At 58.4% G+C, this 16,818-nt stretch overlaps 1 protein-coding gene across 3 annotated transcripts in view; it reads left to right on the forward strand.

Annotated features, from left to right (window-relative positions):
* The first annotated feature begins 3,973 nt into the window (after positions 1 to 3,973).
* The window catches only part of PRR5 (proline rich 5), a 61,909-nt gene continuing 49,064 nt past the window's right edge, over positions 3,974 to 16,818 (forward strand). The window contains exons 1-2 of one of the 3 annotated variants that reach the window (XM_074391171.1): positions 3,974 to 4,070; positions 7,565 to 7,686. Coding sequence is in view for 1 of the 3 variants with exons in the window: in XM_039463148.2 (XP_039319082.1) it covers positions 11,093 to 11,271 (179 nt within the window). In the remaining 2 variants the exon portion in view is untranslated. Of the gene's footprint in view, positions 4,071 to 7,564; positions 7,687 to 10,815; positions 11,272 to 16,818 lie in introns of those variants that run through there. The other 2 variants (XM_074391172.1, XM_039463148.2) reach the window with 2 other exon arrangements.

Consider the following 16,818-nt stretch of genomic DNA (forward strand, 5'->3'; position numbering starts at 1 on the left):
CAAGTACTCTTAAAAATCAACTTTTTCGCCGGGCGCGGTGGCTCAAGCCTGTAATCCCAGCACTTTGGGAGGCCGAGGCGGGTGGATCACGAGGTCAAGAGATCGAGACCATCCTGGTTAACATGGTGAAACCCCATCTCTACTAAAAATACAAAACAAAAATTAGCTGGGCATGGTGGCGCGTGCCTGTAATCCCAGCTACTCAGGTGGCTGAGGCAGGAGAATTGCCTGAACCCAGGAGGTGGAGGTTGCGGTGAGCCAAGATCGCGCCATTGCACTCCAGCCTGGGTAACAAGAGCAAAACTCCATCTCAAAAAAAAAAAAAAAAAAAAAAAAAATCAACTTTTTCTCTGTCAACTGCTCATAGGGTTAAAAAAAATTTTCAATGAACATTTTTAAAAAAAACAAATCAAATTAGAAAATGGGAAAAAAAGCCCTAAACAGACCTACCACTGGCAGGATTTACAGATGGTAAATAAGCTCGTAAGATCGTTCTGAATCTTCCACATCCGTAGCCATTAGAGGAAGGCAGATTAAAACCATGAGATCTCACCACACATCTATCAAACACAGGGGCAAGAGGAAACACTGGTAAGGACTCAGAGAAACCGGATCGCCCAAGCTTCGCTGCTGGGAAGGCGCACAGTCACTCTGGAAAACAGTTTGGCAGTTTCTTAAAAATCTAAACATGTGACTCCCATACGACCCAGCAATTACACTCGTGGGCACTTTTCCCAGACAAATGAAAACTTATGTTCACACAAAAACCTGTACACAAATGTTTATGGCAGCTTTATTGGTAATAGCCCCAAACTGGGAATCCACCCAGATAGCCTTCAACAAGTGAATGACTAAAGAAATTCTGACTCACCCGTACCGTGGAACAGCCGCCATCGCAACAACACGGAGGTAACTTCGGACTCTCAGAGCAACTTGGAAGGATCTTCAGGGAATTATGCTGAGTGAACAAGGCAATCTCAAAAGGTAACCTACCGATGACTGCATTTATGCAACATTCTTGAAATGATAAAATTACACAAATGGAACCAATCAATGCTTGCCGGGGAACGGGGAGATGAGCCCATGAAAAGTCCACAGGAGGCGTCCTTTGCCGATGGACTCTTCTGTGTCTTGATGGCATCTATGTCAATAGCCTGGTTGGGATGCTGTAGCATAATTTTGCAAGATTTTACTCGAGGAGAAAACGGGACCCAAGACATCTGTCTTTCCTTTCCCTTCCTTTCTTCCCCCGGCTCCAACCCTTTCCAGAGTCTCGCTCTGTTGCCCAGGCTGGAGTGCAGTGGCACAATCTCGGCTCGTTGCAACCTCCAACTCCCGAGTTCAAGGGATTCTCCTGCCTCAGCCTCCCCAGTAGCTGGAATTAAAGGCACCTGCCACCATGCCTGGCTAATTTTTGTGTTTTTAGTAGAGACAAAATTTCACCATGTTGGACTAGGCTGGTCTCAAACTCCTCAGGTGATCCTCCTGCCTTGGCCTCCCAGAGTGCTGGGAGTATAAGCGTGAGCCACTTCGCCAGGCCTGTATTATTTTCTTATAACTGCATGTGAATCTACAATTATCTTAAAATAAGAAAGTTCGGGCCAAGCATGATGGCTCACACCTGTACTCCCCACACTTCGGGAGGCCGGGGCAGGCAGATCACCTGAGGTAAAGAGTTCGAGACCAGCCTGGCCAACACAGTGAAACCCCATCTCTACTAAAAATACAAAAGTTAGTTGGGCGTGGTGGCAGGTGCCTGTAGCCTCAGCTACTTGGGAGGCTGAGGCAGGAGAATCACTTGAACCTGAGAGGCAGAGGTTGCAGTGAGCCATGATTTCACCACGGCACTCCAGCCTGGGCAACAGAGCAAGACTCCATCTAAAAAAAAAAAAAAAAAAAAAAGTGTAAGTATAAGAGGGAGGAAGGAAGGAAGGGGGTCCTAGTGGTCACACAGCAAGAGGCCAGATTAGACCATCTCAAAGTCCCTCCAAGGCCAGGACATCCCTCATGGCAACACAGGGCTCAGAAGACCTCCACCTCCTTCTGGCACCTCTGGGTTCCCGTTTCCAGCCCTTCCCCAGTTCCTGATCCAGGCACTGTTGGTCTGGACGCCACCCAGAGACTTCAGGCCCCTCTGTCCAGATGCCGTCCCCTCACTGTGGGGTGCCCCATCCTGCTCTCCAGGCAGGGCTCACTCCGAGGGCCCTGTGGACCCCAACAGAGCGCCTGGAGCCTGTCTGGCCACTTGCCGTCCTGGAATCTGGTCACCAGGAAGGCTGGCCACCTGACCTGTCTCATGTCCACACTGTTTCTGGAGGCTGAGTGGCTGAGCCTCAAACAAACATGATGATGGAAGGGACAAGCAGGCTTTACAACTGAAGATGGACACAAACATTTGCACGATTGCTTTTTTTTTTTTTTTTTTTTGAGACGGAGTGTCACTCTGTCACCCAGGCTGGGGTTCAGTGGCACAATCTCGGCTCACTTTAACCTGCACCTCCTGGGTTCAAGCGATTCTCCTGCCTCAGCCTACTTGAGTAGCTGGGACTACAGGTGTGTGCCACCACGCCCGGCTAATTTTTGTATTTTTAGTAGAGACTGGGTTTCACCATGTTGGTCAGGCTGGTCTCGAACTCCTGACCTTGTGATCTACCCGCCTCAGCCTCCCTAAGTGCTGGAATTACAGGTGTGAGCCATCGCACCCAGCCTACAACTGCATCCGAAAACATTAAAACAATCACTGCACCCACAGACAATAACCACGGCCTGGCCCCGGTACAGAACCCCTTGGCTTCCACCCGGCACTGAGTGTCAATCCTGCCAGGGATTCCTGGTACAGACACCACAGCCACATGTCAACGGAGAAGGACTCAAGCAGGGTGAGGCCGTCTAAGCGAAGAGCGAAAAGCAGCTCTTTTCGAGACACTGGGGTGCGGGGTGCGGGGTGCGGGGTGCGGGGTGCGGGGTGCGGGGTGCAGGATGTGGGGTGTCGGATGTCTGCCCCAGGGCAGTTCTTCTCAGACGTCACACAACTTCGGAACCACCCAGGAGGCTGATTGGAATCCTGGGCCCGACGCCGAGCTTCGCTTCTGCAGGTCCGGGGTGAGGCCGGGCACTCTGCCCGCGCTCCGAGTCCCGCCGCCTGCCCCCGCGCCCCGCTCCGCCCGCGGCCGGACCCCACCCCGGGACGGGGACTGGGTCTCCTCTGTCCTCCCGGCTTCTGGCGCCCAGCTCGGGTCGAGGTCTGGGGAGGGGACGCTCAATGAACGTTTGCGGCGCGCCGAGGGGTGGGTGAGGGCGTCACGGGCTGATGCGGGCCGCCCCGGCGGGCATCGCCCACGGCCTGCGCAGCGCTCCGGGGAGGGGCCGGGAGGGCGCCCAGCGCCAGCCCCAAGCTCGGGTGGGCTCGGGTGGGCGGGGCGGGGCGGGGCGCAGGCTCGAGGGGCGGGGCGCGGCGGGGCGAGGCGGGGCGGGGCGGGGCGGGGCGCGGCGGAGCGGGGCTGGGCGAGGCGGGGCGGGGCGGGGCGCGGCGTGCTCGAGGGGCGGGGCGGGGCGGAGCGAGGCGGGGCGGGGCGGGGCGGGGCGGGGCGCGGCGGAGCGGGACGGGGCGCGGCGTGCTCGAGGGGCGGGGCGGGGCGGGGCGGGGCGGGGCGGGGCGGGGCGCGGCGGGGCGCGGCGGAGCGGGACGGGGCGCGGCGTGCTCGAGGGGCGGGGCGGGGCGGGGCGGGGCGCGGCGGAGCGGGACGGGGCGCGGCGTGCTCGAGGGGCGGGGCGGGGCGGGGCGCGGCGGGGCGCGGCGGGGCGCGGCGTGCTCGAGGGGCGGGGCGCGGCGGAGCGGGGCGGGGCGCGGCGTGCTCGAGGGGCGGGGCGCGGCGGAGCGGGGCGGGGCGCGGCGGAGCGGGGCGGGGCGCGGCGGAGCGGGGCGGGGCGCGGCGGAGCGGGGCGGGGCGCGGCGGAGCGGGGCGGGGCGCGGCCTCCGCGGCCCCTTCCCCCGGCCCTGGGCTCCGGCTCCGGCTCTGCGCGGTGGCAGCGGCGGCGGCGGCGGCGGCGGCGGCGGCGCGGGGACCGAGGTGAGCAGCGGCGACGGGAGGCCGGGCGGGAGAGGGGACCGCGTGGCTGGGGTTGGGGGGCGGCACGCGCGCCCCTGCGGAAGGGGTGCCCGGGGCGGTGCCGGCGGCGCGGTGCGCGCATGTGTGTGTGTGCGCGCGCGCAGCCGACTGCGGGGCCCTGGGGTGGGGTTGGGGTCGGACGGGAGCTGCGGGGCAGCGGCGGCCCCGTTGGATGGGGGTCCAGCCTCTCCCACCCCCAACCCCCGGGACCTCCCGAGCTCTTCTCTCCCAGCCTCTCGCGCGCACCCCCCGCCCCGCCCCCTTCTCTCTATCTCTGAGTTTGTCCCCGTCTCTATGGGGGCGTCTCTGTCCTTCCGCCCTGTGTCCCCATCTTCTTCCCCAACACCGCTCTCTCCCCAGGAGAGCTCTCCCCTCCCTCGACATTGCCCCCCTTAGCAAACAAAGATGGTCGAGGGTGGGGGACCCTTCCTTTCGGAGCCCTGCCCTGGCCCAGCCTGTGACCCCCACTCCTCTGGCCTCTGGCCTGGGCCTCCAGCCACTTCCTGGCTGGTAGCGGGCCCTGCAGAGTGGGTGGGGGCAGGCGGAGTCAACAGGCGGGCCCCAGGGCAGAGGGTCCAGGGCTGGAGGCTTAGGGGTCTGTAGGGTCAGACCCTGGGGAGACACCCTCGCCACCCCTTGGCAGGTGGCCAAGGGCCTGCACCTCTGACCCAATCAGATGGATTTCTGGACCCTGTTCTCCTGAGCAGAGCCTGGCGCTTTCTAAGATTTTTTTTCCCCCTAGAGCCAAGGCCGAAGGTTGGGAGTGGGTCGCGGGTCCAAAGGTCACAGGAAGTGGCCTCCACTTCCCTACCAGTGGCTTGGGTGGGAGTGACATCTGTGGACAGAGGCCCTGAGGACCGTGCAGGTGCCTCCCTGCAGGGCGATTAGTGATGCTCGTGGAGGGTGGTGAGGTGAGTCCCGCTCCCTGGACTGGATCCGGAGGCGGGAGCGCGCCGCCCTGTGGCCCCTCGGGCCCTCTACACTGGGCGCAGCCTGGAGAATCCTGGGGGCTCTCCAAGTGAGGCCCTGGACCCCCAGATCATCCTCTTGATGACAGTGCTTGATAAAATGCCAATTCCTGGCCGCATCCTGAGCGGCCAAGGGGCCCCAGGCCTCTGCATCCTCGGAGTCCTCCATCCTCGTTCTGATGCGCATGCAGGCGTGAGCACCGCTGGGTGGGCACGGGGACGAAGCCATCTGCCTCCCTCCGGCTGTCGGGCAGCGAAGAGGACCAGGAAGGGCCCAGCCTGGGGTCTACAGCTTTGCTGTGTCCCTGGGCCAGCCACCCCGCTTGGAGCCCCAGTCACCCAGCAGCCGGAGGAGGTATGACCTCCCCAGGGGACTGGAATTGGAAGCCCTTTGTTTAAACTGTGGGGCGGGGATTGCTTCGAAGTCAGGCAGGCCTGGGTCAGGATCCCGGCTCCAGCACCGGCTGGCTGTGTGGCCCTGGGCCAGTCACGTTGCTTCTCTGGTCCCTGGGTTACTCAGCTGAAAACTGGGAAGTGTCGTATTACCCCCCTGCATCCACCCACCCACAGAGGCCATCAGGGACGTCCACAGAAGTTCGGTGCCCCGCATCACAAGCACAGGGTGTGAGCAGGTCAGCCATGGGAATGGCTGGCACGTCTGTGTCTTGGCTGTTTTAACTGGGTGGTGATGGGGACACTCATGTGGACTTAATTCCTCATCAGCAGGGAAAGCAGCCTGTACAGAAACATTTGTGAGCTGATGGGTTTTTTTGTTTCTAATGGATGTCTTAAAAGGCCTGGGGACGGTAACGCAGAAGCGCCTGGCAGAGGCAGGCAGCGTGGGGTGGTGCCAGCTTTCCTTCTCACACCCAGCAAGCCAGGGCGCAGATACCAGGAGGGGCGGGTGATGAGAAGGAAGGAGGAATGCCAGGCCCTCTCCGGGTACCCCTTGTTGTGGACATTTCTGGACATGAACAAAACCATCTTCTGGGACATCTGTGAGAAGAATAGAGCTCTCATGAGACTCCCGTAGAGGAGGAGACTCACTCGTTCATTCATGAAGACCTTCTCCAGGCCCAGCAGATGGCAGGGAGGGCTCCTCAAGACAGAAAGACCCACACAGAAATGGGCAGGGTACTGATGCCAAGTGAATGTGCTGCTATCCAGGTCAGATGGCAGTGTGGGTCACCCACAGGCTCAGACAGCAGGGTCAGGGTGTCCTGCTTCAACACTCTCATCCTTAACCCCAGGAGGAGCCACAGGGGGCCAACGCTGAGTAGGCCCAGCCATCTCTTGGATTAGAGGCAAGAAATGTGAATCAGAATCCTGGGCCATTATGAAGACATGGTTTAGCTGAACAAAGAGGTGGCTTCTTGGTGACAAGACAAGCCCTTATTTTTTTTTTTTTCTTTTAACCACATCTCTCTTTTTCCTTGTGTCTTAAAATTGAATCTTGTTGGGAACCCCCTAGTGGCATAGGGGCTTGGAAGTCTGGTGAGCATGTTTCTTGGTGACCTCAGAAACCCTCAGTCTCGGCCGGGCGTGGTGGCTCACACCTGTAATCCCAACACTTTGGGAAGCTGACGCGGGTGGATCACCTGAGGTCGGGAGTTTGAGACCAGCCTGACCAACTTGGAAAAACCTCATCTCTATTAAAAAACGAAATTAGCTGGGCATGGTGGCATATGCCTGTAATCCCAGCTACTTGGGAGGCTGAGGCAGGAATATCTCTTGAACCCGGGAGATGGAGATTGTAGTGAGCCAAGATCACGTCATTGCACTCCAGCCTGAGCAACAAGAGTGAAACTCTGTCTCAAAAAAAATGAAGAAGAAAGAAAAGGAAAGAAAGTGGGGGGAGAGAGAGAGGGAGGGAGGGAGGGAGGGAGGGAGGGAGGGAGGAAGGAAGGCCGGCCTCCATCTCAGAGCGCAGCCCTGGTGCTGCTACCCAGTGGCTTGGCTGCAGACCCTCAGACTCTCTGCATTCACAGGGCATCGGGAGCTTCTGGCGTCCCAGCACCGGGAGCCTTCGGGAGCCAGGGAGAAGGGGAAGGCTGGGGATGCCAGAGTCAGGGCTGCCCCCGCTCTCTGAGCTTCGGTTCTCTTGTTGCAAGGTGCGGATTGGAAGCAACAGCTTGGGTGACCGACGGGGTGGGTTCTGGAGCCAGCTGCCTGGGTTGGAATCCGGCCCCACCTCTCAGGAGGTCTTGGCAAGTTACTTACCCTCGGTCTGCCTCTATTTCTTCGTCGATAAAACAGTGATCGCTGGAGCACCCGGGGGCTGTAGCTTGCTCTGAGAGTTAAGGGACTTCATGTCAGGCGCTTAGAACAGTCCCAGTTAGGAGGGTTCCCTGAGCCGTGTAAAGTCGCGATGGCTTTACCAAGATGACCACGTGGTCTTGCTATAGTGGCATGCTCTTCTAGTGGCATCATCTTGTGGTGTGTGTTATTTTTTACGGATTTTTGTTTTGTTTCTGTTTTGTTTTTGAGACGGAGTCTAGCTCTGTTGCCCAGGCTGGAGTGCAGTGGCACCATCTCACCTCACTGCAAATTCTGCCTCCCGGGTCCAAGAGATTCTCCTGCCTCAGCCTCTCAAGCAGCTGGGACGACAGGTACGTACGACCACGTCCTGCTAGTTTTTGTATTTTTAGTAGAGACAGGGTTTCACCGTATCGGCTAGGCTGGTCTTGAACTCCTGACCTCGTGATCCACCTGCATCGGCCTCTCAAAGTGCTGGGAGGTGCATAGGCTTCCGGTGCTGTGGTCTTGTAGCGTCGTGATCCTGTAATAAGCCTGCCTGGGCATCGGCCGTGGCGTCACTATTAATGTTCTGGTTGGGGTGCCCTAAGGGCACAGGCAGTGAGGTGAATGAATACAGTGCTCATTCTGGGCCTGGCACAAGGAAGCCCTCAACAGATGCCTGTGCCCCTCTTTCCCTGCCCCAGAGAAGTAGGGACAGAGATATAGAGTTTGCTATTGGGTTGCAGCCATACCCATAGGCTGAGTCAAATGGGGATAGGGCAGGGCCAGGTCCCTGTTTGAAAGATGTCAAGATGGCCAGGCACAATGGCTCACACCTGTAATCCCAACACAGGAGGGAGCCGAGGCAGGCGGATCACAAGGTCAGGAGTTCGAGACCACCCTGACTAACGTGGTGAAACCCTGTCTCTACTAAAAATACAAAAAAAAAAAAAAAAAAAAGAGTCAGGCATGGGGGCAGCTGCCTGTAATTCCTGCTACTCGGGAGGCTGAGGTAGGAAACTGTTGAACCCAAGAGGAGGAGGAGTTTCAGCACTCCAGCCCAGGCAACAGAGTGAGATTGTCTCAAAAAAAAAAAAGTTTACCTACGTGCCCTCATTTAACCCTCTGAGGGCCCTCTGGAGTCACTGTCCTGTTATGATCCCACCGTCCAGATGAGGAAGGAGGAACACAAGGCTATCAGTGTCTTGTCCAAGGTCACCTGCTGGTAAGGCATTTGGGTCTGATTTAGATGAACAGAAAGCCGTCCATTGTGGCTGCTTCTTGGTAGCTAGACACAGGGCTCCCTGCTTGATTATTCTCAGTAACGGGGAACTCACTACCCTCTAAGCCTCCATGACTGTTAGTTTAGGGCTCGGGTAGGTGGTGGTGATGGTCCCTGGTGAATAGACCCCATGTGGAAAGGGAAGACGAGGAGACCATCCTGAGCGTGGCTTTGGCCTCGCTGCGTTGGAGGGGCCGGGAGGTCTACCCATGCCCGGGAGAGGGTGGGCCCACGTTCCGCCTCGTGCCTTCCACACGCCAAACCTGAGGCTGCGAGAGGAGAAAGATGCTCCCCAAAGTGGGCCTGCAGCAGCTGCTCAGAGAGCCTCGGGGGGGGACAAACCCTGTTTCTAAGGGAAACTTTCAGTATGAAACGGACGTCGCCCTGTTGGACGGCGCGTGGAGAACGGGCCCTGGTTCCGCCTGCAGCCTGGCCCCTCCAGATTTGTCCTGTCGCACGGTGTCATGGCACACCAGCCTACAGTTCTCGGGTTCTGCGTCCTGCTTCTTCCGTTTTTCTTTTCTTTCTGCTTTTGTTTTAGACAGCGTCTCGCTCTTTCGCCCGGGCTGGAGTGCAGTGGTGCGATCTCTGCTTCCTGGTAGCTGGGACCACGGGCACGCACCACCACAGCCTGCAAATTTTTTTATTTGTTTCTTGTTTTTTGGTTTTTTTTAGCAGAAACGGGGTTTTGCAGCCAGGCGCGGTGGCTCATGCCTGTAATCCCAGCATTTTGGGAGGCCAAGGCGGGCAGATCGCCTGAGGTCAGAAGTTTGAGACCAGCCTGGCCAACTTGGTGAAACCCTGTCTCTATTAAAAAAAAATGCAAAAATTAGCAAGACGTGGTGGTGTGCGCCTGTAATCCCAGCTACTCGGGAGGCTGAGTCAGGAGAATCACTTGAATCTTGGGGGCAGATTTTGCAGTGAGCCTAGATCACGCCACTGCCCTCCAGCCTGGGCGACAGAGCCAGACTCCATCTCAAAGAAAAAAAAATGGGGTTTTGCCATGTTGCCCAGGCTGGTTTTGAACTCCTAGGCTCAAACCACCCTCCTGCCTTGGCCTCCCAAAGCGCTGGGCTACAGGCGTGACCCACCACGTTCGGCCTCTCCTGCTTTTTTCATGCCATGTAATATTATGAGCGTCTTCCCTGTCTGTAAGCAGCCCAGGAGCTTGGGTGCCGTCACGATGGGTTTTTAGCGGCTACTCAGTGTCTCTCCGGTGGATTTTCCGTGGGGCCTCTTTCAGTGGGGAGCCGGCTTTCAGTGGATATGCACAATGATGTGAAAAGCTGTGTGACCCCAGGCAGGGCTCTCGCCCTCTCTGCATCTCAGTTTCCTGCTCCACTAGCAAATGAGAGGAGCAAGAAGCAACCCACATCCCAGGGGTTCTGGGAGGAGTAAGCAAGGACATGGGATGTGACGCGCCCAGCGTGTGGCGGCCGGGCGCGGGGCTCACACCTGTCATCCCAGCACTTTGGGAGGCTAAGGCGGACAGATCACTTGAGCCCAGGAGTTTAAGCCCAGCCTGGGCAACATAGTGAGACCCAGTCCCTGCTAAAAGTACAAAAGATGAGCCGGGCGTGGTGGCACGCACTTGTGGTCTTAGCTACTCGGGAGGTTGAGGTGGGAGGATCCCCTGAGCCCGGGAGGTCAAGGCTGCAGTGAGCTGTGATTGTGCCACTGCTTTGCAGCCTAGACAACAAAGTGAGACCCTGTCTCAGGAAAAAAAAAAGAAGAAGAAGAAAGGAAGGAAGGAGGGAGGGAGAGAAAGAGAGACAGAGAAAAGAAAGAAGGAAAGAGGGAAGGAAGTAAGAAAGGAAGGACAGACACAGTCATCAGCAGAAAGAGGAATCCAGGAAAGCTTCCTGAAGGAGGTGTTAAGGAGAGGAGAGGGGAGGGGAGGGGGAAAGAGAGAAAGAAAGAAAGGAAAGAAGAAAAGAGAGTGAGAGAGAACAGACAGTCACACAGCAGAAAGGGGGGATCAGGAATGCTTCCCGGAGGAGGTGGCGGTGGTCCTGGGCCAGCAGAATGGTGGGGGGGGCGTGTTGACTAGGCCAGTGGGCAGAAGACTGGTGTTCCGGGGGGGTGAAGAGGAGGAGGGGCGCTGTCCAAAGGGCTGGCAGTCAGCCCAGCACCCAGCGCAGGGCGGAGCAGAGTGTGGGTGGGGCTCAGGGGCGTGTGCTGAGCTGACCTGAAGTCATCGGGGCTGGGACGAACCCTGTGGGCTCTGACCTCACCCTGCACCTTGGCCCCGGGCATTTCCTTCTGTCTGGGCAGGAAGGGGTGCTCTGTGGGCTTGGAGGCTGCAGGCACCTTCCACGGGACTCTGTGAGCCCTGATAAAATATTCATCAGCCAGCAGCCGCACGGGGTGCAGACGGGGGCCGCTCCCACCCAGCCTGCAGCCTGAGTTCTGCTGAGTCACCGGGGAGCCCAGTGAGCCACCTGCCCTCGAGCTCCTGGGCCCCCTCTGCCCTTTGGCCATGCGAACGCCTCCTAATGTGTAAGCCATTAGGGCATCCATCGAGCTTCGTGCTGAGAAGGGCTTCAGAGCTGGTTCCCAGGAGGGTGTGGAGCCCAGCCAGGGGTGCAGGGCGGAGGAGGACAGTGGGCCGGGATCCCGCCTGTGCCCACCCTGGCAGCGTCCCTCCTCCTGAGTCCTCTCAGCGCCCAGCAAGGTAGGTCCTCTCTGCGTCTGGGCTTGGCGGTGGGGACGCCTAGGTGTGGAGGGGGCCGCGGCGTCGGGTCACAGCCCTTAGTGGCCGAGTGGAGATTTGGCCCCGGTCTGTCCGACGCCAAGGCCCTGCCCTGGAGGGCCCCCACTCCGTTTCAGCCCTGCCTCGTGTCTGTCCGCCCTGATGTGACACCGTGCTGTGACTTTGGGTTTGTGCTTTTGACTTTCAGAGCAGCAGCAGATGGCCATTTCCGAGCAGGGCTTCAGAGCCTCTTGTTCACTCATTCATAAAAAGGGTTCTGGGTGCACTGGCCACAGGCTGGCGCTCAGGGCTCCGGGGACCAGTGGGGAATGTGTCAGATGGACTTGCCCTGGTCCATGGACCTGCCTCACCACCTAAGGAAACTGTTGGCTCTCATTCTGCAGGGCCTCCTGAGGACTCTCTGAGCCCCCTAGGGAACGTGCCCACTGTAGTGGGTGGCCTGGACAGTACTGTCCTCCAAACACAGATGTGTAGGGGGGCAGGGCTATGGAGAAGACTTTGGTGGATTAGTTCACCCCGGGAAGGGTTCTGCAGGATGAATAGAAGTTGGCCAACCAGACCAGGCTTAAGGGAAGATCATCCCAGACTCAGTGAAGGGTGAGTGTGTGCGTGTGACCTGAGCCTGGTCTCTAAGGACAGCAGCGTCCACCAGGAAGCCGGCCTCTGCCTTCATTCACTCAGGAGGCTTCAGGAGGCCCCTGGGTCCCCTGCCCCTCCTCTCAGACACTGTGGCAGCTGATGCCCAGGCTCCCTACAAGAAGCTGGGAGCTTCTAACCACGTGGCCACCCTCCTGCCTTACCCCTGCATGAAGCCCTGGAGAGCCCCTTCCTGTCGTCTGCCTCTTGAGTCTGGGGAAATCCCCATGGGCCAAGCCAGTGCCTGGGGAGCGACAGAGTTTGTAGTGGAGATAGTCACCCCCCTTGAGGGCCACCTGGCAGCCCCCGCTCCTAAGGAAGAGGCTTCTTGCCTCGGCCCCCACCCCATCTGCCACCCACGCCCAGAACCACAAGACAGAGGGCCCGACCTGGGTTACTCAGAACCAGAAACTGCCGCGAAGATCTGAATGAAGAGCCCCCTCGGGGGACAGGGCCAAGTGGCTGGGCAAAGCTGTCCTCCCACGCCCAGTGCCCCCAGGAGGGCGGGGGGAGGGGGAAGCCAGGAGGCCGTGTCCACGCTGCCAGCCCGCCCCGCCTCATGTCCGACAAAGGGCAACTCATGGACCCTTGAGGACCCCCCAAGGCAGGTCCTCTAGCCGGCCTCAGATACAGTCCCTCTGGGGTCCCAAGCCCCCTGGCTGCAGAGTCACCCCCCCTCCCCTCCCCATGGCTCGTTAGCTGCATCCCGAGCCTCAGTTTCCCCGTCAGTAAGATGAGAAACCTATTCCTGAGCCAACCAGGGGATGGAAGCAGCTTCTGCAGATGAGCAGCTGTGTCGGCCCCGTCCTCTTGACAGGCTTCATGGATGGCTGGAAAGCGCCATCCCCAGCCTTTGTCAGAAGCCCTAGCTCAAGGACAGTGGCCGGGCCCCCTCATGGGGGTTGGTTTCATTGGCTCTGACTGCAGTGACAGGTGGGGTGTGTCCCCCAGACTGGGTTGGGTCAGCAAAACCAGGACTTCCTGAATTGATTGAGGGTCCAGGAGGGCCCAGGCCAGAGGGGCAGGCTGAGGAGGGGTCTGGGGCTTTTCAGTTAAACAAGCCACCTGAGCTGGGCACGGTGGCTCACGCCTGTAATCCCTGCACTTTGTGAGGCTGACGTGGGTGGGTCACCTGAGGTCAGGAGTTCAAGACCAGCCTGGCCAACAGGATGAAACCCCGTCTCTACTAAAAATACAAAAAATTAGCTGGGCGTGGTGGTGCACACCTGTAATCGCAGCTCCTCAGGAGGCTGAGGCAGGAGAATTGCCTGAACCTGGGAGGTGGAGGTTGCAGTGAGCGGAAATTGTATCGCTGTCCAGCCTGGGCAACAAGCAAAACGCCGTCTCAAAAAAAAAAAAAAAAAAAAAAGCTACCATGACCACCCCAACCTCAGGGCCTGAGCTGTGGGTCCAGTGGGGCCAGGAACTGGAAGCCAGGCTGACCCAGCCTCAAGAGTGGTAGAAAATGTGCTTGTTATGGCCAGGCATGTTGGCTCACGCCTATAATCCCAGCACTTTGGGAGGCCGAGGTGGGGGTGAATCACCTGAAGTCGGGAGTTCGAGACCAGCCTGGCCAACATGATGAAACCCTGTCTCTACCGAAAAAATACAAAAATTGGTGGGTGCCTGTAGTCCCAGCTACTTGGGAGGCTGAGGCAGGAGAATCGCTTGAACCCAGGAGGCGGAGGTTGCAGTGAGCTGAGATCTTGCCCCTCCATCCTGGGCTACAGAGCAAGACTCAGTCTCCAAAAAAAAAAAAAAAAAAGAAAGAGACAGAAAATGTGCTGGCGATGATGGGGAAGGGCAAAGAGCACAGCGAGGGGGCGGTCAGGAGGCCCGAGGCCACCTCCCACCTGCACCCCAACTGCCTGTGCCACCTGGCATCACCCAGCGTGCACCCAGCCCCTGGCCCCTGCCCAGGGCACCGTTGTGAGGGGCAGACAGTGGGTGTGGGTGCAGGGCACAGGGCCGGCTGCGGCCATCATCCACCGCAAGAGGGGCAGCCCCTTCCTGTCGCTCTGCTCTGGGCCCCGCTTGGCCCTGCTGGGTGAGGCCATCCTTGCAGGCCCGGGTGAGATGTCACCTCTGGAGGCTCAGGCCTCCTCCCTCTGCAGGCCTCCCTTGCCTGCCCTCCCGTGGCTCTCTGGGACTCAGGCCCTGGCACGCGGCCGGTGCTCCTGGAGCGCGGGACTTGTGCGGTGCAGGGCGGGGGTGCTGTGGGAAGCCTGTGGCTCCGGAGTCCCAGCTGGGCTCCCGTCTCAGCCCTGGCACTGGGCTCCCGTCTCAGCCCTGGCACTGGGCTCCCGTCTCAGCCCTGGCACGCGTGCACCCTGCAACCCGGCAGGTCAGCTTTCCCTCAGAGCCTCCGGTTCCTCTTCTGAAAAACGTGGGCCGCCCTGCGCGTGTGTCGTTAACCCCATGCTTGGGGACCGTCCTGCCCGGCCGGTGACCTTGTTGCAGGACGAGCCGCTGACAGGACCCCTCAGACGCTGCAGTAAGGAAGAGCCTTTACTCAGCTGCCTGTGGAGCACCCGCAGACTCGCGTCCAGAAAGCCAGCTCCCCGAAAAGCAGTTTCTCTCCTTTTTAATTTAATTTTATTTATTTATGTATTTTTAAGACAGAGTCTCTCTGTCACCCAGGCTGGAGTGCAGGGGCGTGATCTCCGCTCACGGCAGCCTCTGCCTCGGGTTCTAGCGGTTCTCAGCTAGTTTTTGTGTTGTAGTAGAGACGGGGTTTCATCACACTGGTCAGGCTGGTCCTGAACTCCTGACCTCAGGTGAGCCAGCCGCCTCGGCCTCCCAAAGTGCTGGGATTGCGGGCCTGAGCCACCGCGCCCGGCCCGTTTTTCTTTCTAAAGATGTACAACCCAAGGGGCAGCAGAGGAAAGACCGTGTCCTCGCTCCTCGGCCGGACATCTGACCTCACAGTCTGTGGCTTTCGTTGATTTGCTCATCTCCGTGGGAGGGGAAGAGTCACAGAAGTGGAGCAAAGGCAGCCCCAGCCGGGGAGGTCTGGCGGGGACCGCTGACTCAGGCAAGGTCCTTGGGCGGTAAGAACAGCTGCAACCTTGTCAGGGCTGGAAGAGAACTTGGATGCCAGTTACGGAGAGGGGGATTATTTCCCAGTGCCCGGGCCCTGCTGCCCTCAGGCTGGTGGGTCAGCGTCTGGGCTGACTACCCACCTGAACTCTGTGCTGTCTTCTCTGCCCTCCCGTCTTCCGAGATGGTCTCCTCTCTGAACCTTACACGTCCCACCTCTGCGCAGTACCTCAGTCTTGCCATCTGTAAAATGGGCAGCAGGGACCGAATGAATAGAGCCAGACCCTATCATAAAACACACAAGAGGCTTTCTCCTCTGTCTGGAATACAGCTAGGTGTATTTAACCACAAAAATAATGTTTTCCTCCCCAACCCGAAGTCTGTGGATGTTCCATGGCTTCTCCCTCAGCTTCTCCTTAAGGTGGGAGCCCTGCCCTTTCAGGGAAGGCAGTGAAAGGCACACTCAAGCCACTGTGACTGCCAGGCGTGGGCTGCGGTGCCTGACACCCTCCCAGACATGCCCAGGCACCACTAGCTGGAGTTGCTCAGAGCTTTTTTTTTTTTTGAGACGGAGTTTCACCCTTGTTGCCCAGGCTGGAGTGCAATGCTCAATGGTGTGATCTTGGCTCACTGTGACCTCTGCCTCCTGGGTTCAAGTGATTCTCCTGCCTCAGGCCTCCCGAGTAGCTGAGATTACAGGTGCGCACCACCACACAGGGCTAATTTTGTACTTTTTTTTTAGTAGAGACAGGTTTCTCCATGTTGGCCAGGCTGGTCTCGAACTCCTGACCTCAAGTGATCCACCAGCCTCGGCCTTCCAAATGCTGGGATTATAGGCACGGGGCACCAAGCCTGGCCCCAGAGCATCTACACAGAATACCGAGCACCAAGGGAGGAACCAGGAATCAAAGTTGAGACTGCAGGATGCTCCTCCTGCCTAGCTTTGTCTCCTTCTAACCCAGATAGTGCCCGGAAAGATGGTTCTGCTTGCAGGCCCTGTGCCCAGGGCCCTGGCTTCCATGGTACTTTTCCTTCTCCCTGGGGGAGCACCATGATGATACCACCCATCAGAAGTTCCCCTATTAGGGCCAGGTGCAGCGGCTCACACCTGTAATCCCAGCACTCTGGGAGGCCAAGGCGGGCAGATCACTTGAGGTCAGGAGTTCCAGAGTAGGCTGGCCAACATGGTGAAACCCCGTCTCTATTAAAAATACAAAAATGAGCCGGGTGTGCTGATACACACCTGTAATCCCAGCTACTTGGAGGCTGAGGCACAAGAATCCTTGAACCCGGGAGACAGAGGTTGCTGTGAGCCGAGATCTCACTGGAGTGCACCGTACTCCAGCCTGGGTGTGAGACTGTTTCAAAAACAAAGGAAGAAAGAATTTCTCCTATTGTGCACCTGGCTTTTACAACATCTTGTTCTATTCTTGTGGGGTTTTCTTGGTTTTTTGTTTGTTTGTTTTGAGACAGGGTCTCGACCGGGCGTGATGGCTCACGCCTGTAATCCTAGCACTTTGGGAGGCCGAGGCGGGTGGATCACCTGAGGTCAGGAGTTCAAGACCAGCCTGGCCATCTTGGTGAAACCACATCTTAAAAAAAGAGAGAGAGAGAGAGAGAGAGAGAGACAGGGTCTCGCTGTGTCGCCCAGGCTGGGGTGCAGTGGCGTGAACTCCCAGGTTCAAGAGATTCTCCTGCCTCCGCCTCCCGGGTAGCTGAATTACAGACGCACGCCACCATGCCCTGCTGAATTTTGCACTTTCAGTAGAGACGGTGTTTTGCCATGTTGACCAGGCTGGCCTTGAACTCCTGACCTCAGGTGATCCACCCGCC

The sequence above is a fragment of the Saimiri boliviensis genome, chromosome 21, assembly GCF_048565385.1.
Source record: "Saimiri boliviensis isolate mSaiBol1 chromosome 21, mSaiBol1.pri, whole genome shotgun sequence".
NCBI classification, from domain to species: Eukaryota; Metazoa; Chordata; class Mammalia; order Primates; family Cebidae; genus Saimiri; species Saimiri boliviensis.